Consider the following 20,899-nt stretch of genomic DNA (forward strand, 5'->3'; position numbering starts at 1 on the left):
ACTAGGAAAATTCTAGTAAGAAAAGATGAGATATTACAGGTTAGATGCAGAGGATTTTTGGTTGCTTTTTTGATTTTCTGTTGACTTCTTGTGCATGTGTTAACATATCTATATCGTAATTGCTCAAATAAGAGTGATTACCTGAGAGCTGTAGATATAATTTATTTAAAAGCATCACTGATTGCTTTCTACAGCATAATTCTTATTGGTTAATTTATGGCAGTGCACACTTAATTAAGGTTTATGGTATGGTTTCCTTCTCAGCCACTGGTGCTGCAACCACTATCTATGCAGTTGAGGCAGATGGTGATCCAAATGCTGGGTTCGAAAAGTCAAAGGAGCCAGGAGAAGTACAATATCTTATTAAATGGAAAGGCTGGTCCCACATCCATAATACTTGGGAAACTGAGGAGACTTTGAAGCAACAAAATGTTAAAGGAATGAAGAAACTGGACAATTATAAGAAAAAGGATCAGGAAACAAAACGATGGTGAATATTTTTATAACTGCTTCCATGTTACATATTTTTATAGCAATATAGATGTGTTATTGTGTTTCTGTGAGATCTGTTGCTACTTTGTGAGGGCATGATTCAAGACAAAAACTTTAAAAAAAAAAAAGTTTGAGGCCTCCCTAACACCTTACAATCCTGTAAGATTCTGAGCATGCTGACTCTTTTGTTGAGCAGGTGACGCATCATGTAAAATTGGATCTTTAAGCAGGCGGCTTCTGCTCCTGAATTTTAGTATGTCTGTTATAAATGAAGTTTGCACAAGATGGGTGGGTTTGTTTTGTTTTTAAGTCTTACCTCTTTTACTAGTTTTGTAGTTATACTTTGATCAGAGTGCTTCAGGAATCAGTGCAGAGATTATTTTGCTAAGTGTTTAGTTTTCTTGGCTCAAACTTCTCTCAAAGCCTCAGAGCTAAGAACTGTAGAAATCTGTACATTTTAATGCCACTTGTTTGATGTTCAATGTCATTAGTATTTTAATATCGTCTACAAACACTGGTGGGATTTTTAGGGAATCTTACTCATAAAATGCATTCTTAGAGTGAGCCATCCCTGATGTTGTTCCGTGAAAGTATCCTGTGAAGTACCCTGCACACGGTTGAGAATAGATCCTCTTGATTTATCTGCATGACAAGTGCAAGCTGTAGTGTCGTCTTCATACGCTTCCTCAGTCGTTAGCGATGAGGCACCTAGGCCAGATGGAACGCTTCTCTAGCGAGATTTTGAGTTGTAGTCCCTTCAAAGAAGCTCTCTGAGCAGCATTCCTGTGATGCTTACATTCAGAGCTTTAGAGTTACCGAATTTTCTTAGTTTTAGAACTGCACAGTGTAATAAGCCCTGTAAATAAATTCCTATTTCAGGCTGAAAAATGCTTCTCCAGAAGATGTGGAATATTATAACTGCCAGCAGGAACTTACAGATGATCTACATAAACAATATCAAATAGTGGAAAGAATAATTGGTACGTAACAAACTTGCAGACAGAAAATAGTGTTGAGCATATTACATGCTTATTGCTTGTATATTGCATTTGTAGTTAAGAAATTTAGAGTATTGATGTGACCAATGTTTTAATGCAAAACAAAACTTCTGATAAAAGGTTTATTCTACTTTCTTTGTTGTTAAACTAGTTTAAATTGTCTTGTTTAAAATGAGCGTTTTCTTAAAATACAGAAAGAGAATACTGAACTGATATTTCTGATGCGTTTCTGCAGCTCATTCAAATCAGAAATCAGCAGCTGGTTATCCAGATTACTATTGCAAATGGCAGGGTCTGCCTTACTCAGAATGCAGCTGGGAAGATGGTGCTCTCATTGCTAAAAAATTTCAGGCACGCATTGACGAGTATTTTAGCAGAAATCAATCCAAGACCACTCCCTTTAAGGACTGCAAGGTAAGCGTGTAATTGCAATGGGTTTATAATCAATTGTGATAGTAAGTGTTGTGCATCTGGAAATAACATGGAAATAACATATTACATAATATTTTTATGTTATTCAGAATAATAATAATGGGATATGTATACATATGTGTGTATAGAGGAGAGAGAGAGAGAGAGAGAGCGCGAGCGAGCAAGTATCACTGCTGAGAATAGCTTTTTGTTTATGTTTGTCCCCTGCTCTTTTTACTGGCATTCATAGATGAGTTTAGTTTCATTTGTTTTGAAAGTAACCTTTGTGAATGTGTTAATGTCTTTCCTGTTGTGAAATTTAGATCAGCAATCAAAATAATTTCAGGTGTTGCTGTATGGCCTAGTTGTCTGTGATGGATAAAGACTAGGTATGGTGACCCAACACATTTCTAACGCTATGTTGCTTCAACAGGAAAACATTTTGGTAGCTTCTGTTAGTCCTGTTAGAGGACTGATGTATAATTTCCTTCTGACAGGTTCTAAAACAGAGGCCAAGGTTTGTTGCGCTAAAGAAGCAACCGTCTTATATTGGAGGGCATGAAAGTTTAGAATTAAGAGACTATCAGTTAAATGGACTGAACTGGCTTGCTCATTCATGGTGCAAGTAAGTATAGTCTGAAATGAATTTTTCTTTGTTTGTAAATTGTAAGATGTGATGGTAAGTCATCTGTTAAAAGAAAGCAAACTTCTGAAAGGTCAACATTATTTTTATAATTTTAAAGTAGATATGCAAGGAACATGTGCAAGCTTTTTGTTAAACACACTTGAAAAATAAGTAGTATGCTAAAAATTATGTGATTTTTGAAATTGTTTCTAACTGTATCTAAATAGACTTCTTGGAGATTTACAGTTGCAAAATCTTCAGAATTTGCATGAGTGTTTTTATGCTCAAAAAATAATAATCTCTTCTTGTCCATTTTTCTCTGCATTTTTCAGAGGGAATAGTTGTATTCTTGCGGATGAAATGGGTTTGGGTAAAACAATACAAACGATTTCTTTTCTGAACTACCTATTTCATGAACATCAACTATATGGACCTTTCTTGCTCGTCGTGCCACTTTCCACCTTGACATCTTGGCAAAGAGAGATTCAGACTTGGGCTCCTCAGATGAATGCTGTGGTTTACTTAGGAGATATAACTAGCAGAAATATGGTGAGTATTTCTTTGTATCATTGAAAAAGCTTAGCAGTAAACAAGACTTATTTCATGCTCTTGTCTTCTGTTACTCTCCAGTATTTTGGTTAGGAATGAGCAAATACTGTATGTCTTTAGAAAGCAAAGTGTGAGCTTAGATTTTGATCTGATGTAAACATGTGAAAAATTTCCTTCCTACTAATTAATAAAAACGATTAAAAATGCAAATTTGAGCTTGAGAATAAATTGTCTTTTGCCATGGGATTATTTAGGTGCTTGAAAAGGTAAGCCAATCATGATCTTAATTTGTGAAGGAGTAGTGTAAGTAATCTTATCCATTAAAGTTAAAAAAAAAAAAAAAGTTTTACAGAAACTTTTTGCCGTTTCTTCATAAGTTTAAAAAAACATCCTGGGATCCTTAGAGAGCTTGAACTTGCAGTCTTGCATATGTTAGCGTGCTGTGCTTCTGTTTGGTGATCAAATTCTTGTATGTCAGTAAACAATTACATTGCTGTAGTGCTTGAAATCATCCCAATCAATAAGACTATTTTTCTGTAGCTTACAGTTCACTTAATTCTCTTTGTAGATAAGAACTCATGAATGGATGCATCCACAGACCAAGCGATTAAAATTTAATATACTTCTAACAACTTATGAAATCTTGCTGAAAGATAAGGTAATCACGCTTATTTCTTCAGGGAGATACAGTCACTTGTCCAGTGCAGAACTCCTTTAAGGTTACACATAGTTGGGTTCTGGATCTCTAAATGGATGGGGAATTTGACAGCTTTGCTTTTGAAAGTAGAACAGTATAGTTTTCTTCAAGTACTTTTAGATTTTTCTGTATATATGATGAGGCTTTATGCCTTTTTTTTTTTCCCTCCTCATTGAATGGGTGACACTTCTTTTTTTTTCTTCAGTTTGTTTGAGCTTCTCATTACTGTAGTAATCAATTTCCACCTTGAAGCACTCTCCTTCCTTATAGACCATCATCAAGGAACTGAAAAAACAAATCAGCCCACCACCCCTGACATCTGTGATTCAGAACTCTTGAAATCCCGTATGTTTTTCCTTTGTATGGTAGTTTCCATGATGGTCACACACAGTTATCATTAAATCTGCCAACAGCATATCAAAATTTTTATGGAGAGCCAATGAGCAGAACGTTTTTACTTCATTTGTTTCTATTGAAACAAATTCATTTTGCTCTATTGACCTATTGTTCTATTCTAAATCTTCATTTTGTTCTATTGACCTCTTGAAGGAGGTCAATAGTAATTTCTTTCTGTTAACGTGAAAATTAATATAGATCAGATTTTTGGCCTTTTCTTTCCTTTTACACTTAGCATATATTTCCTTGGGATGCTTGCATAGCCTTTTGTTGAATCCAAAACATTTAGGTGTCTGGATGCATAGGTGTCCATGTTTTGTTAAAGTAAAGTGATGGTATTTGTAGCCTGGTATTAAAATGTGAGAAACTGCATAATAGGCTTATTAATATAACGTTTTCTCTCCCCCCTCCTCACCTCTGTTTCTTTAAGTCGTTCCTTGGTGGTCTGAATTGGGCATTTATAGGAGTTGACGAAGCTCATCGTTTAAAAAATGACGATTCCCTTCTGTACAAGACTTTAATAGACTTTAAGTCTAACCATCGTCTTCTTATTACTGGAACTCCTCTGCAAAACTCCCTCAAGGAGCTTTGGTCTTTGCTTCACTTCATCATGCCAGAAAAGTAAGAGTTTTACATGATCTGTGTTAATTTTTTCGAAGCTTCTTACTATGGAATATTGTAGCGATTGGGAGAATCACATAAAACAGTTTAAATATTTTGTATAAAGCAGACATGCACATTTTTCATGCTACTGTTGATAAATAATTCTGGTGGCGGTTGTTACTTTTTTCTGTTTTACTGATCCGCAAAAAAGATGGATTGATGTATGGATCAGAATCCTGAAAAAATATTTTATCCTAGTCTAAAAGGGAAACCTGGTGGATTTACTTTGGGGAGATAGCATGGAGCTGCAGATACCGTCTTTTCTCTTTAGTACCGTTAATGAAAACAAGTTTGTACCAAGATGCCCGATACCCATTAGTTCAATCACATAGCTAGTTTGCCCATGTGGTTTACCTACAGTAAGTGTACTGTGTTGACCTTATGTTGTATTGACTTCTGTTTATGTCTAGGATAAATGAGAACTCTAGGCACGCGTTCTTATCAGATACCTTGTAAATGCAAAGCACTATAGCTCCAATTAGTTTGGGAGCTATACTTTGCATTGACTTCTTCAGAACCTTACAAGCACAGCCAATAAAGTTGTTGTCTAGCGCCCATTCTTCATCTGATCACAAAGTTCATTCTCTTAGTCTGTTAGCATATATCAGAGGGTATTCACCTTTCAGCATACAAACTGCAAAAAAGTATGCAAAGTGGTCTGTTTTCATGCGTTTTCTTCCAGCCATACAACTATTTTTCAGGTGGCTCTTGATAAATAGGATTTCTGCAACCATCTGTTAGGGTTTCCTTGCAGATGAGGTAAAATGTTTAGTTTCCAGTGGGGAAATTAAAATTCAGTAGTTTAGTTCTAATTCTGCAAAAGTGTTTGGAGACTTCCATTCTTCTATTTACAGAGAAGAAGGTACTTGGAATTTCTTGTGCGATGAAAATTAAACCAAGGGAGTAGGGAAGAAGTCCATATGTGTACACGCATGTGTGGTATATTTATGGGCTTTGTGTGTTTGTATTCTAGTTCTTCTTGACTACCGCTTCTTCAGGTCATTCACAGTACATCACTATTTTTGTAGTGATTTTCATAGTGACTTATTCTCTCATGTTGAAGGTTTTCTTCCTGGGAAGATTTTGAAGAGGAGCATGGCAAAGGGAGAGAGTTTGGTTATGCAAGTCTTCACAAAGAACTTGAACCATTTCTACTGAGAAGAGTTAAAAAAGATGTAGAAAAGTCTTTACCTGCTAAGGTTGAACAAATTTTGAGGATGGAAATGAGTGCATTGCAAAAGCAATATTACAAGTAAGAAATGACACTTTTAAAATCCTACTTTTTAAAGTAATATATCTACCTGCAAATAACTGAAGTTTCATAGTTTTTTGTGATGCAATTGAGCTTGAAGCAAAAAAAGTAAAAACCTAGTATCTTTCAGGATTTTAGCACAGTGAAATTCCGTGGAGCAAAGGCTTAAGAATTACACTGGTCTAACCTCTGTTCATTTAGCTTCTATTGTATGGCGTATTTGTATGGTTTTTTTGTCAGGAGCTGCTTTTTGTCTTCAGTTTGATTCTGCTTTGAGAGCCTGCATGTATCTCAATTCCACAAAGGATTAGAAATTATTTACACTGTACATTCTATATCATAGGTGGATTTTAACAAGGAATTACAAAGCTCTGAGTAAAGGTTCAAAAGGCAGTACCTCAGGCTTTTTGAACATCATGATGGAACTCAAGAAGTGTTGTAACCATTGCTACCTCATTAAACCACCAGATGATAATGAATTCTATAATAAACAGGAGGCCTTACAGGTAATACCGCTTTGTTTTTTAATTTAAAAAAAGAAAGTAAGTTCTGTTTTACATCTGTAATATGTATGCAGTAATTTTATACTGTGGAAGCAATTTATTTGTTCTTATTAAAGTATATTAAGTAAAAACAAGATCTCTATAAAATGTGCATCCTGGGTTTTGCAAGTTAAGTAAATTAATTTTTGTTTCTGAATTAGAACTGAATAATAGACCATTACTAAATAAAATATCCCTGATTTTGATTATAATCAAAACAAAAAGGAAATAGTTTGAAATAGGCTGTATATTTTCAGACAAAATAAACTTAAGACCTAGATCTATTTAAACCTTGTTTAAAAAAAATAGTTAAACTGGTAACTGTGATATAAATACAAATGCATGGACTGGTAGTGGTACATCAACAATCCATGTGATAGCTCAAAGTGATCTGCAGAATGTTTTTAAGGTGTTGGTTGGTTGGTTGGTTGGTTTTTCTTTTTTTCTTTTCTTTTTTTTTTTTTTTTTTTAATAATGAAGCACTGTTCTCCGTATGCCTCCAAACAGCCAAAATGAAAGGAAATAAAAAGTGACAAACATCCAAAACAGTCTGATTTTTGCTGTTACTGTTATAAATGAAAACTGTAGCATCACTGCTAAGGATGGTCTGTGATTTTGTGTGTGTGTGTAGGTTAACTAATCTTTGTACTGTATCTGTTGAGAATCATTTGATGCAGTTTATACCACCATGAAAGTTTGTAAAGTTTTTTTTTTTTTCTGTAAGCTTTGAAGTCAGCAATTTAAATACTTTTGGGAAAAGTACTGGGTTGTGCAGTGACGACTTGTGATTTCAAGCTGTTTAATGTTATAAAGTATTTATAAAAGCTAAAGGATACTTACATCTTGGCACACTGAATTACCATAATGGAACTCGTCAGAATTGTTCCACCATTCTTTCTAATAACTACATACTTTTAACAATGACTTCTTTGGCCCATCTTAATACGTTTTGTTAGCTCTAGTTCGGAGCAACTTATCCTCCTCCTTTTTGGCATAAAGAATAGAAGTGCCAAACTCCAAATTTTTCATTCCCGAAAATTGTATCTTGAGCCATTTCAAGCTAAAGAGGCCTAAAATATTCAACATTAATTTGCATATGCACTGGAGTTTTTGTTCTAGTTATTCCCAGTGGAGCTGGGAAAGCTTAACATTGTAGCCTAAAGCCTGTTAGACTCCACAGACAAGGTTCTTCTCACTTTATCTGGCGTGAGGGGTTTGAAGGATAGGCATTGTCTAAGAACGCTTACAGGATCAGGCAGCAGTGCCTGTCTCTGTTCATAAGATGGAAAGTGAGGAGAAAGTAGTAATAAAGTAGTCCCTTTATATATAGATATATATATATATACACATACACACGCACGCACATATATAAAATCTCAAGTGTTTTGCTGACTGCAAAAAGTTATTGTTTACTTGGCAGAAAAGCACTTGAGACTGCACCTTAACTGCACTAATTTGTAGCCCAGTATATTTACTTAACACCTTGGTGGAATGTTAAGATGCTGTTTTATAGGCAGGAGCTGAGAAATGCATTTCCTTAAAAACATGCTAATTCATACTGCTGTTGATTTCAGTTAAGATACTCGATGCTTTTATAATGCCTTTCTACAAGATCCGGACACTGGCTAAATACTGATTAAACTTGCACGTTCAGTTAGTGCTGCGTAGTTGTAAATCTGTATAGCAGTGTAGTATGGTCACTGGAATGCATGTGTTAGTAGTAGGAACATGTCTATTGTGTGCACATATTAAAATATTTTTAAAGGAATATCAGAATTTCTATCATTCTTCTCACACCGGTAAACAAGAAAGCAAACTTAAAAGGAATGTTTAACCAATTGCAGTGTGTATTAATGTTTGGGTGAACTTATTCTGTAATATACATTTACATTGTTTTTGTAGCATTTAATACGTAGCAGCGGGAAACTAATCCTTCTTGACAAGCTACTGATTCGTCTCCGAGAACGTGGCAACAGAGTTTTGATTTTCTCTCAGATGGTGAGGATGCTGGACATCCTAGCAGAGTATTTGAAGTATCGTCAGTTTCCCTTTCAAGTAAGAATTTTGTTGGTTGTAGCTAAGAAGCCTGCTGTCCCTTGTCCCCTGCCTCCCCTTTTTTTTCCTCTATATAAATGTATTTTTATGTACAGGAAGCCTGGCAATTGCTGCATGCTAAATGGTATTTTGAAATGGAACAGATGGAAAAGATGATGTAAAATGTTACATTGCTGGGTTTGGGATTTTTTCTTTTCTCACATAACTGTTCTAGTAATTGAGAAATTCAAATTGTTCTGATTAGAATATAGTATAAGAGTTTCTTTTTAACTGTAGTACTTAATCTCTTTAGAGACTCGATGGGTCAATAAAAGGGGAATTGAGGAAACAAGCACTGGATCATTTTAATGCAGAAGGATCAGAGGTATAGTATGAGTTGTCGTTATTTTTTTCTCCTTTTTTAAGGAATCTGCTCAGCTTTATTTTTCTTCCAAAGAAATATACTAAATAGCAATTTAGGGAAATTACCCAGGAAAATGAAAATATATCCCTAAGAAATATAACAAACGTTACATAAAAACTGGAGGCTGAGAAAAGTGATGGATGCATCTGTAAAGTTGACATTTCCTTCTTATCGCCTAGAATACAATTTTTACAACTGTTAGAATTTTTTTCTAAGATGAGGTTAAATAGGAACACAACTTATGAAAATGATGTTTAATTAATATAATCTGTAATTACAATTACTTTGACAAAGAACACTGAAAAAATATTGAAAGTACTGTATAAGCACGGAAAAATGTAGCTTCCTAACTTTGTTGTCGTGTAGGACTTACTCCTACAATTTTTACAAGAGCACTGTACTTAGGCAAGCCTTTAGCATCAAAAACAGCCTTTGGAAGTGGGCAGAACTGAGTTGCATATATCCTTGCATGAAGTACAACCATCTTCAACTCTGGCTTGTGTTATCAACATCTGACTCTTAGTTCTTTGCCCTGGAAGAGAATAGTGAAGAACTGATTTCTAGCCTACTTGTAATTTTATAGGTTTCTGTTATAGCATCTTTCTTTTCTGGGTTGGAGGATTCCCAGCTTATTTAGTATTCCTAATATGGAAGCCATGCCATGCCTTTGGTCATCTTAGATCCCTGCCCTACCCTGGCAGGGTTTTTTGCGATAATGGAAGGATAGCATATGTCAGTTACTGCTTAAGTTTTTGCTACGGTTGAGGAGGAAAGACTTGACTGCATAACATTAAACTGCAGATGCTTGTGAAAAACAGAAGTTTTACATTTCTAGTACAGATATCATTGCCTTTTTCTGAAATCTTGCCAGTTCTACTGTACAGCTTTTGAGATGAAGGGGGAAATCCAGACTTCACACAGTAATCAAGAATGTAGACAAACTGCAGACACATGCAGCAACAAAATTATGTCCTCTGTTTAGTCTCTACTCTTTTGCTGATAATTCATAACATTTCGTGTGGCTTTTTGACTGTTACTCAACTGAGGTCTCTGCGGAAATATCTACCACAGCTCCAAGTACCAGTTCTTGCGTGGTAATGATTTGCTATTACCTGTTTCTGTAGGTAAAACTAGGATGTTTTTTTCCAGTTTCACTTTTATCTTGAATTTCATATGCTGTTCTATGCCTGTCTCATAAGATCCTTCTGCAGTCCTTTTTAGTTGTCCCTGAATAACTGTGTATCGTCATGTGCAAATTTTGTCAGCGTATTGTTCATCCCATTTTCCTATTGAACAGCACTGATCCAGGCAGAACGCTTGCTTCCTGTCTCTTATTTATCCAAGGGCCTTCCCTCCTATGCCATGGCTACTTAGTTTTCTTTAAAAATGTTGATGAGGTACTTTTGGCACCTACAAGACTTTTAACAGCAGGTTGTTTTGAACTTTTGGCTAGTGTTTTGTTTGATGTTTTTTTTCCCCTTCTCCCCCCACCGCCAGTTTGTTGGTGCTCATCTTCTAGGGTGCTGCTTCACTTAAACCACAGAGGAATAAATAACTGTCCACAAGGCACATTGATATCACTGTTTGTTTCATCTTTAAAGAAATTCCTATGGAAGAGGTGTTTGATAGCATATGAGTTCATAGTCTGCTTCACAGAACATATAGACAAGTGTCATATTGGTTTCCTGAAGAATATTAAAACTAATATGTATAAAGCTATTTCTTATTTTATGATTGCAGGACTTCTGCTTTTTACTGTCTACCAGAGCCGGAGGATTAGGTATAAACTTGGCATCTGCTGACACTGTAGTTATATTTGATTCTGACTGGAATCCACAGAACGATCTGCAAGCGCAGGCTAGAGCCCATAGGATTGGACAGAAGAAGCAGGTACGTACCTTTCAGCTTTAAGCTCCAAACGTGAAGGAGGGTTCCACACAGTAGCTGTCTGTTTTGTATTTAGGGGCCATGACAGTCTTCATGTATTTCAAGAGTAGCTAATATTTGATTAGTGTGTCTAAAAATGTTAATAGTGCTCATCCAATTTATTTATTTCAGCCCCCATATATGGGGAGAGAGTATGACAGCTGTAGGTGTATATGGATGGGGAGGGGAGTTGTGGACTTGTCCCATATTCATTGGGACCATGTCATTCTAGAAAATAACTATTTCTTCAGGCACATGCCCTTTACTTAGAAGTGAAATATTTCCTAGTTCTTTCCAGGTTTCTTTCCTGCAGAAGACATCAAGTAATATATCAGAAATAAGACACTTTTGTTTTTGGCCATGCTTATGCCTAATCTCTGCAGTTTATAAAAGAGAGGTCTGAGAATTTATTTCTTCAATTTTTAAATGGGTTATGTAGAGACTACAGTAACATGACTGAAGAAGTGTCTCATAAACGAGACCAGTTAATAAAACTCAGAAGATTTGTAGTCAGGACTGACATTTTTTCCCTCTTGTTGCTTAAGGGATTTTTTGTTAGCTTGGTACTTTCATCAGAAAGTATTGTTTTTATATGTAATTTGAGAAAATGTAAACAGAGGTGCTTTTTTTTTTCTCCCTTTTTTTTTTAATATACATAGGTTAATATTTATCGGCTAGTCACAAAAGGATCAGTAGAAGAGGATATTCTTGAAAGAGCCAAGAAAAAGATGGTGTTAGATCATTTAGTAATTCAGAGGATGGACACTACAGGGAAAACTGTGCTACATACAGGCTCTACTCCTTCAAGGTATATTTGTATATTCTTTTATATCAATTTACCCTTAAGTATATTCGGCAAGTAAGTAAAAATGCAAGTTACTGAGTTGGTTAATAAAAGGCAAAAAATAGGCAGTAAGGGTTTGTATAAGACAAGACAGACTGCAAAGTATATTGCCTTTGCACATCTTTATTTACATATTAAATATAGCTTCTTTTTTTAAAGTGAAGTAGAAGCTTGATTTGGAAAAATTCTCTAAGATGTTTTTCTGAAATTCCTGTATTTCAGCTCAACGCCCTTTAATAAGGAAGAGTTATCAGCAATTTTGAAATTTGGTGCTGAGGAACTTTTTAAAGAACCAGAAGGGGAAGAACAGGAGCCCCAGGTAAATGGAACAGTGCTTCTACACTTGATGAGTATAACAGCCAAAAATATATATAAATTATTTTGTTATAAAGAGAAACTTACTCTGTTTCAGGAAATGGATATAGATGAAATCTTGAAGAGGGCTGAAACGCGGGAAAATGAGCCAGGCCCATTAACTGTAGGAGATGAGCTGCTTTCACAGTTTAAGGTATTGCTGTGATCCCTCCCTCTCTCTTCCTGTAACTACACTTCCCTTTATTAATGCTACTGTTCTTTTTTTCTTTTGTGTACCTATCCGTCTTTTCTTGTTTTTGTGAAATAGATGCCACAATAAGTCAATACTCTGTTTTTCTCATAAAATGCCATTTCACCTGTACAGAATAATTACAATCAGGAAAAAAAAAATTTAAAAATACATAGTATATGTATTTTTTGCATATATTATATATTTAACACATAAAGGGGAAAAATGATATATTTACAAATGTATTAGCCTTTGATTTAATAATTACAATATTAAGTCACCTTCCTGCTGATGATGCGGCAGCATATTGTGATTTCTACAATTTATTAACGTATGGTTAGCTTTGTTATTAGTTTTGCGTTAATTTAGCCATTCAAATGCCATTATCCTTGCTTTGAAGGACAATTAAATAATAGTCTTACAGCTATCAAGGAGACTGTCTCATTGTACTTTGATTAGTTAACTTTTAAATGAATAAGAACAAGATTCCAATCTTTATATTCAACCACGTTGAGCGGAGCGTGTGTGTGTATATACATGTGTATGAAAATATTTTCATTAGAGACTGTTTCATTAAGTATTTTGTATTTATTAACTATATATATGTGTGTATATTCTTTTCATCATGTGTGTGTCTGTATAAAATATGCCATCGTGGACGAAGCTTTCCTAAAATTTAGTTGCTGACTCTCATTTAAACAAAGTTATGTACTGACTTGGTGAAAATACGTGTGTTCTGATACGTAAGGTGGCCAACTTTTCCAATATGGATGAAGATGACATTGAGTTGGAACCAGAACGAAATTCAAGAAATTGGGAAGAAATCATTCCAGAAGTCCAGCGGCGAAGAATAGAAGAGGAGGAAAGACAAAAAGAACTTGAAGAAATATATATGCTCCCAAGGATGAGAAACTGTGCAAAACAGGTATGTCTGGTTTTTGACTGACTTTCATTTTTGTGTTGCTGTTGTTTTGGTCTTTATTTTTGGATTGCTTGCTTTTTTTCTTTTTCCCCTCCCCCCCTTCTCCTACAATGTATTTTTGGCAGACTAGATAATTGTATTCATGCATTTTAATTATGTTGCTTTGAACTACTGAAATTCCAGATCAGCTTTAATGGAAGCGAAGGAAGACGCAGTAGGAACAGAAGGTATTCTGGATCTGATAGTGACTCCATCTCAGAAAGAAAACGGCCAAAGAAACGTGGAAGACCGCGAACTATTCCTCGAGAGAATATTAAAGGATTTAGTGATGCAGAGATTAGACGGTAAGATTGGGGAGGAACATGCGTGATTAATGGGACAGAACAAAATTTTAAAAATCATTTTAGAGTTTAAAAATACAAAGACAGTTTATTTTTCCTGAATGTAGTTGAAAACTTTTATTCAAGGCATTAAAGTTTTACCTTGTGTACTTTACAGTGCTGACGTAAGGGACTGTAGTGTCCGGAATTTGAGCTCATTTTGGTGAGGGATAAAATTAGGCTGGAAAAATATTCTTGATTGAGTATGCATTACTCCTAATCCCTGCATCCCCTGAAGACATTGGTTTCCAAAATGCAATTTTTACAATGGGTGACCTCCCCTATCCCCCAGCAAATAAACAAAATGTTCTACTTCCCATCAGTATTAATTGTAATTGAAGAAAGAGTACATATGTTTTTGTGGTGATACCCACCAAAAGTTGAGTGAGTTTTGTTTTGTTTTAGACTTTTTGCCACTGTAGTTGAATAACTGTGATACGATGCTTTTTAAAACTAAATAACGCAAAATCTATTTTCATAAGTAAATCTGTACAGCTGGTCCCATCAGTATTTGATGCTTAAAATATTTTTTTGTAAAAGAAGGAAGAGGAATTGTTTTTGCTTTATCTTTACAGGTTTGTGAAACGCTACTTTGTTTTTGGAGTTTTAAGTATTCAGGTTTCTCTTTAAAGTTTCCAAAATATTTTTTGGTTATAGAAACAACTTTACAAGATCCTTTTTCCCTTTCCATTTCATCCAACATAATGGACTGCAGCTTTTGACAAGGTTATTCTTGTGCTTGCACTAGTAACTTGGATTCTTGTTTGTTGAGGAAAATTCCTTTTTTATTTCGTTCCTTCTCTGTGTCCCAGATATTTCCAGTTTCTTTGCAACCGTCCACGTTTTTTCTGAGGGTACAAACATTCCTATATCTTTCATGTTATGTTTTCCAAAATCATAAAGTCATCTATCTTGAGTTGCAGCTAGCTCTTCTTTATTATATGAGGCATAGCATAATGTCTGAATTCTCTATTTACTATAAATTCGCATTTGATTTTTATGATTAGACACATCTAGTTGCTGAATCTTTTGTCTCATGAACATAGTAGAGTAATTTCTGAAATAAATTGTACCATCTGTTTTTGTATTTGTATCGGTCCTTAAACCAATTGAACTGTGGTTTTAAATGTGGGGTATCTTGATATACTAAGCTACCCTAGTCTCTTTAGTTTTTATTTTCTTTGCATTGTACATATTATGTTGTACTAAAAATTATTGATAAAGTTTTAAAACCAATGTGATTAGTTAAGAATTTATTTAAACTGTAAAATTATTTTCTATTACTAGATTTATCAAGAGTTACAAGAAATTCGGTGGCCCTCTTGAAAGGTAAACTTATTTGATTATAGTTGTGTAGCAACTTGGAACCTTGTTTTGATAAAATTAGAACAATACACCTAGAAAACTTAGGTTGAAGAGAAAATAGCGTACCTAATCTGTTGCCTTAACTCTAACGTGGATTTAGTTTAGTATCTTCGTTTCTTCATATATGGCCTTTATGTAGACAGCCAATAATGTAAACCCCTCAGTTTTGCAGGACTATTTGGTTTTTCCTTATACTTTACATACTATCTTGTTTAATGTGCGTTAGTGATAATGGTTTAGTTGTCTTGTTTGATAGTCTGTTGAAAGCCTGTGGTTTTATCCACTGAACCTGCCGAAGGTAGTTTTGCATTTTTACTTATTGTCAGTTCTTATTTTTACGTTTTCTGTATTACTGCACTGTTTGAGAATAATTTCTTATCTTCATTTTCCTTAAAAATATTTATAGCTTATGTGATCATGTTACAGTTCCTGTTCTTTTTAAAAAATACGCGGTAACGTAACTCAAAGCTATATAGTTAGGATCCTTTACAGTTCTTGTTGTATTGTCCTCTGGTATCTGGATGAATTATATTATTTCCTTTTTTTTTTTTTCCTTTTATAGTTTTTGTATAATTTTCTATAGCTGTTTTCAACTGCATGGATCAAAATTGCTCACAGTGCAGCAGGTGTGGTTAACAGATAGCTTACATGATCACCTTTCTAACCTCAAAATTTGAAGGAGTCATTCACCAACTAGTAAAATTGTAGAGTTGTGAAAAATACGTATCTGTTTTATTACAGGTTAGACGCTATAGCTAGAGATGCTGAGCTAGTTGATAAATCTGAGACCGACCTTAGGCGTCTGGGAGAGCTTGTACATAATGGATGCATTAAGGCTTTAAAGGACAATTCTTCCGGACCAGAAAGAGCAGGTACAGTGTGTTTGGGTGGGGAGGAAGAGGAATGAAAAGCATCAAGAAGCCTGAGTTGTTCTTGCATGCTGATTATAAGACAAAACAATTGTGTTAGGAGAAAATACAAATAAAAGTAATATATGTTAGCATGTTAGGCTATTAGAAAGGGGGTTGTAGGAAGAGGAGTTTTTCTCCACACTCCTTCCCTGTGTGAATCGTCATAGGAGGATGCAGTAAGTTTTTGCTTTACCATGAAACTTAAAGCTGATCTGATATTATTATATGGAAGACCTTGAGATTCTGAAGTTTAATTGGGGCGTTTGGTTACGAAAAATATATTTGATAGAATTGAAGCTGTGCTGCTACAGCAACAATCTTTCTTGTTTTCTTTACATTTGTCTGTAAGTTACACATAAAGCCTAAGTACTTTGGCCTTTTGTTTTAAGGAGGTAGACTTGGGAAAGTTAAAGGCCCAACATTCCGAATATCAGGAGTGCAAGTAAATGCAAAGCTCGTCATTTCTCACGAAGAAGAGTTGGCACCGTTGCATAAATCCATTCCTTCAGATCCAGAAGAAAGGAAAAGGTAATTTTTTCTAAAGCAAGCCATAATGGAGAAGATTATTGAAGGCTCTTATGCATGTATTTTATCAGTCCAGACTAAGCACATTGTGACACCAGTGTCTCTCCATTCCCTGTAAAGGACTGGCAGCAGCGGTCTGCTCTGTGTCGTTATTCTTTCTTCCCTGCCCTTAGCAGCCAGTACCTGCTTTGGTTTCTGAACTGTATTCATTGCAGACTGGCTTCAGTTAATATTCTAGATTAGAAGTCAGGCTTGTTGAGGAGCTGCTTTGTGTTATCTCTGCCTGAGGCAAAGTAGTATCTGTCACAGCAGAGCAGACAGTCATTGCTGGTAGTTTTTCTCAGTCCTCACCCTCTTAACTTTGTAGCTTGCCACCTTGTATATCATACTCCCTAAACTATCCACAAATTCAGTTAGCGGTTACACTTGGGTGATGTTTTAAGCTTTTCTTGACGGCTGGCCAGCTCATGACTCATTCCATGGCCATAGACAGTACCTGTTGTTCCTTGTATCTTAATCTGGACCTGCTTTAAAATATGTTATAATACTGATTTCAGTAAATATTTTAAAGAAGTTGTAAGAAAGTCCGATGATAGATACCTGAATTACTTTCCTAAATACACCAGCATCTCGGTGATAACTTTTATTTTTCCTACTTGTAGCATGTTCCCCACCCCCTTGCTAAGTTTCAGAAGTAAAGATCACTTATTGTCTAACTTACTTCCACTAGATATGTCGTCCCCTGCCACACCAAGGCAGCTCATTTTGATATAGATTGGGGTAAGGAAGATGATTCCAATCTGTTAATAGGCATCTATGAATATGGTTACGGCAGCTGGGAAATGATAAAAATGGATCCTGATCTCAGTTTGACACAGAAGGTATGTCATCTACAGAATTTCCCGTCGTCAAGGACTTTTTTTGTTTAGGTAGTAATGCTAATAAGAGCAGTCACTGAAAGAGCGTATTTTATGATAACTGAAATTGCACAGAAGTTGTATATCAGTTTTACTGCTTTGTACCCTTCTTGTGGTAGATTTCAAGGTCTTGTATATTCTATTAAAGTATGCCTTCTTAGCTTATTATGTTTCCATATTTCCATGTACTTGGACCTCTGTCACCTGAATTCTTCCTTTCGGATCTTTTGTTTCCCCGTTTTAGATGCTCTAGTTGTGTTCATTTTGTTCTTGAGTTTTTGGAAGGGAGGCTGTCATGTGGTCTGGTGTGTGTTTCCCTGTCTCCCCTGATCCCCCAGGCTTAGTCCCCATTTCCTTCACTTGAAACGCTTTCTTTCGCAACCTGAGAATAGCTGTACTCATCAGACCAGAAGTAGCACAAGAGCCGCTTAACCGTAGCGAGTAACTGATATGTAGGTGAAGCAAACTTAATGATATTGCCAACAACCTGTAGCTTTGGGATTCAAGGAGCCAGAGTTGTGTCCAAATCCGTTTAATAATGATTTCTACTCCTGCCTTCCATTGATTAGTCTGTTTTATGAACACAGCCATTTATATTTTTGACTGCTATGATTCCTGCGTTTCGAAGCGTGAGGCAGAACTCTGAGCGCTGTGGCTGGCAGCGGTACAGGAACTCAGCAATCTGAGGCTGGTTTCTCGAGTTTGTTGTAAATTCGGTGAGACGATTTTCAAAACTGTCTACGTTAGTTATGTGATTGGAGGAAAAATGACATGTTTAAGAAATTCACCATTCCTTTAAGCCTGCTGGCATGTTTGCCACGTATAGTTGGAGTGGATTTTTTTTTCCCAACCTTTTGGGCAGCTTTTTCGGATCCCAGTGCTCCAGGCTAGTAGCTCGCAAATTTGACGGTTTCTGCACAAAGTTGACAATACCCTTGTTCCTCTCAGATTTTACCTGACGATCCAGATAAGAAACCCCAGGCCAAGCAGTTACAGACCCGTGCAGACTACCTCATTAAATTACTGAATAAAGACCTTGCAAGAAAGGAAGCACAGAGACTTGCTGGTGCAGTAAGTAAAATTTGACATGCAGTAGTGAGATAAAATAATATGCTTATGGGCTTGTTAGTGATCCTCCTTTTTTCTTTTTTTTTTCTTTTTTTCTTTCTGCTCATCCTTTTTCTTTGTGCAATTTTTCTCCATATTGCTAATCATATTACATGAGACTAACTCAAGTAATGAATTGCACATTTAATATTGTTTTATTCTCTTACTTGTACTCTTAATTTTTACTATTGCACTGTGTTCTGTCTACATTCCTGAGAAAAGTGGTGGCCGTCAGTGGCAATAAATAAGAGGAGCCCTTTATTTAACATAGAAAAAGATCTTTTCCTCTAACTGCGGAGCAAAGATACTTGTCAGTTGACATAATAAAGATACTTATTGCATTCAGGGCAATTCAAAGAGGAGGAAAACAAGAACTAAGAAGAATAAAGTGCTAAAGGCTGCAAAAGTAAAAGAAGAAATAAAAAGTGACTCTTCTCCACCACCCTCAGAAAAGTCTGATGAAGATGAAGATGAGGATAACAAGGTAAACATCTTTCATGTGGCAAAGATGGCTATTCAGTTGTTTCTGTTGTAAAGTTGAAATGCCTGAATGGCATTCCTCCGGCAGAGGACTTCTGTTGTTTGCATCCTTTTGTGGCATTTACTCTTAATATTGAATCGGTACAGTCATATGGAGGACTGTATCTATATTAATTTAATGAGAGGCTTGTAGCTGAGGTGTTATGATTTTTCTGAATTATTATGTCATAAAACAACATTCTAGTCTGATTACAAGTGTCATTGTGCAATTTCGAGGTTCTTTAATGACTTCAGCATCGTATCTGCTGGAAGTGTTTAAGTCTAATGTAACGTCTGAACGTAAAACTAATGTTTCTGAGTAATGTGTTATTACTGCTGATACAGATTCTGCAGGTAGATTTTTTTTATTCAGGCTTAGGAAAAAAAATGAAGTTTGATTAGAAATAACAGCATGAATAAATGATGTTTTGAGGCATTCAAGTGAAAGGGCCTGTATATGTCACAGCTTTCATTCTTCAGATAGACTGCTTAACACTGTTATGTTTTATTACTGATGTATTCTTTCAAGACTGTGTATTCTGCTTCTGTTGGAATTTTTTGGGTTTTCTCCGTGTGTGGTGTGTGGGTGGTTTTTAGTTTTTTTTTTTTTTTAACATCTATCTCAGTAAAACTGCTAAAGAGAAAAACTTGGAAAAAGTTTAGGGACGTGTTGAACCCAGTTTTGTGACTTTGAAGGCAGTTGAAATAAATTGGTGTAAATATATATGTATCATTAAAATACCTCCTTCGTGGTTTAAAATAAACTAAACTGAAATAAATGTTTTTACTTAACCATTTTAAACTATGACAAGTCATTGAAAACGTTAAGATAATAATGGCCCTACGGTAAGGGAAAAATATTTATTCAAATATTCAGTTAAACCTGAGTCAGACTGAAAAGAATCATGATATGTTTATATAAAATTATCAGTCTTGATTAAAGCGTTCTTATATACGTTTAAATTATATTATGAAAAATAAAACAAAGTCAGAACAAAAATTTTTTTGAAAGAGGACTTGTTAATATTTTCATGCAATAATTGGTCTGGAATGTACAACTAAACTGTAAGTGTCTTATCCCACTAAATACATGGGCAATTGATTCATAAAATTAGGTAAATTAGGTCTTCAGTCTGCTTAAAATGTGCATTGGACACTAATCTCCACTTGAAAGAGATGGCACTGGCAGTCTGTTAATTGTCTTGTATTTTGGGAAAGCACCTAGGATGCTGTCTCCTTTTGTTTCTTTAATAACGGATGTTCATCGTTTGAATTCTGTTTTGCACACACAAAATAATTGCCCTTCTGAAACCTGGGCCAAATCCAGCAATAGGATTTAACAACCTAAATGCCACTGAACTGCCATAGTGTTTAAAGCTCAGGTACAGCTTCTATTTAACTACTGTAGCATTCAGGAAACGCTTTACGTCCCTGTTTCGTTTTATTTTGCTGGCAGTTCCCCCTAAATACTGAAGTCCTGGTTGAGCTTGTTGCTAGCTACCTAATCTAGGTACTTTAGGGATTCGTGTACTAGACGTTCCTTCACCGGCTTTTCTGGAAGCCTGAATTCTCTATGTGTTCTCCCGGGATTCGTTTCAGATACGTTCATGATGACGATGATTCTTCCACGTGTACCTTTTTGTTGCTTGTTATTGTTACAGTATTTTTCTGTGTCTGAAAGAATTTGAGCTTTTATCTCAGACCTCCAAAGTGAATATTGTAAATGCCAGTAGGGGAATGCTGTGAAGTTGTTTTCTCAGAAGAGATTTTGTTCACCATGAAGTAATTAAATGGGCCCTTCTCAGATGATCTGTAAGACTCTTCCCCCTCGCCCCAGACAAGAGGAGGTTGAGACT

General features: G+C 35.6%; 1 protein-coding gene across 2 annotated transcripts in view; it reads left to right on the forward strand.

Moving 5' to 3' along the window:
* Nucleotides 1–20,899, forward strand: part of LOC138064532 (chromodomain-helicase-DNA-binding protein 1) — a 52,624-nt gene that overhangs the window by 22,634 nt on the left and 9,091 nt on the right. For both annotated transcript variants that reach the window (XM_068927520.1, XM_068927521.1), the window contains exons 8-30: nt 265–490; nt 1,372–1,472; nt 1,726–1,904; nt 2,399–2,526; nt 2,859–3,075; nt 3,644–3,733; nt 4,599–4,789; nt 5,895–6,083; nt 6,427–6,589; nt 8,528–8,680; nt 8,973–9,044; nt 10,824–10,973; nt 11,669–11,817; nt 12,076–12,172; nt 12,266–12,361; nt 13,146–13,322; nt 13,503–13,663; nt 14,987–15,028; nt 15,806–15,936; nt 16,365–16,503; nt 17,231–17,381; nt 18,366–18,488; nt 18,871–19,008. In XM_068927520.1, the coding sequence (XP_068783621.1) occupies nt 265–490; nt 1,372–1,472; nt 1,726–1,904; nt 2,399–2,526; nt 2,859–3,075; nt 3,644–3,733; nt 4,599–4,789; nt 5,895–6,083; nt 6,427–6,589; nt 8,528–8,680; nt 8,973–9,044; nt 10,824–10,973; nt 11,669–11,817; nt 12,076–12,172; nt 12,266–12,361; nt 13,146–13,322; nt 13,503–13,663; nt 14,987–15,028; nt 15,806–15,936; nt 16,365–16,503; nt 17,231–17,381; nt 18,366–18,488; nt 18,871–19,008 (3,263 nt within the window). The remainder of the gene's footprint in view (nt 1–264; nt 491–1,371; nt 1,473–1,725; nt 1,905–2,398; nt 2,527–2,858; nt 3,076–3,643; nt 3,734–4,598; nt 4,790–5,894; nt 6,084–6,426; nt 6,590–8,527; nt 8,681–8,972; nt 9,045–10,823; nt 10,974–11,668; nt 11,818–12,075; nt 12,173–12,265; nt 12,362–13,145; nt 13,323–13,502; nt 13,664–14,986; nt 15,029–15,805; nt 15,937–16,364; nt 16,504–17,230; nt 17,382–18,365; nt 18,489–18,870; nt 19,009–20,899) is intronic.

The sequence above is a fragment of the Struthio camelus genome, chromosome Z (assembly GCF_040807025.1).
Source record: "Struthio camelus isolate bStrCam1 chromosome Z, bStrCam1.hap1, whole genome shotgun sequence".
NCBI lineage: Eukaryota > Metazoa > Chordata > Aves > Struthioniformes > Struthionidae > Struthio > Struthio camelus.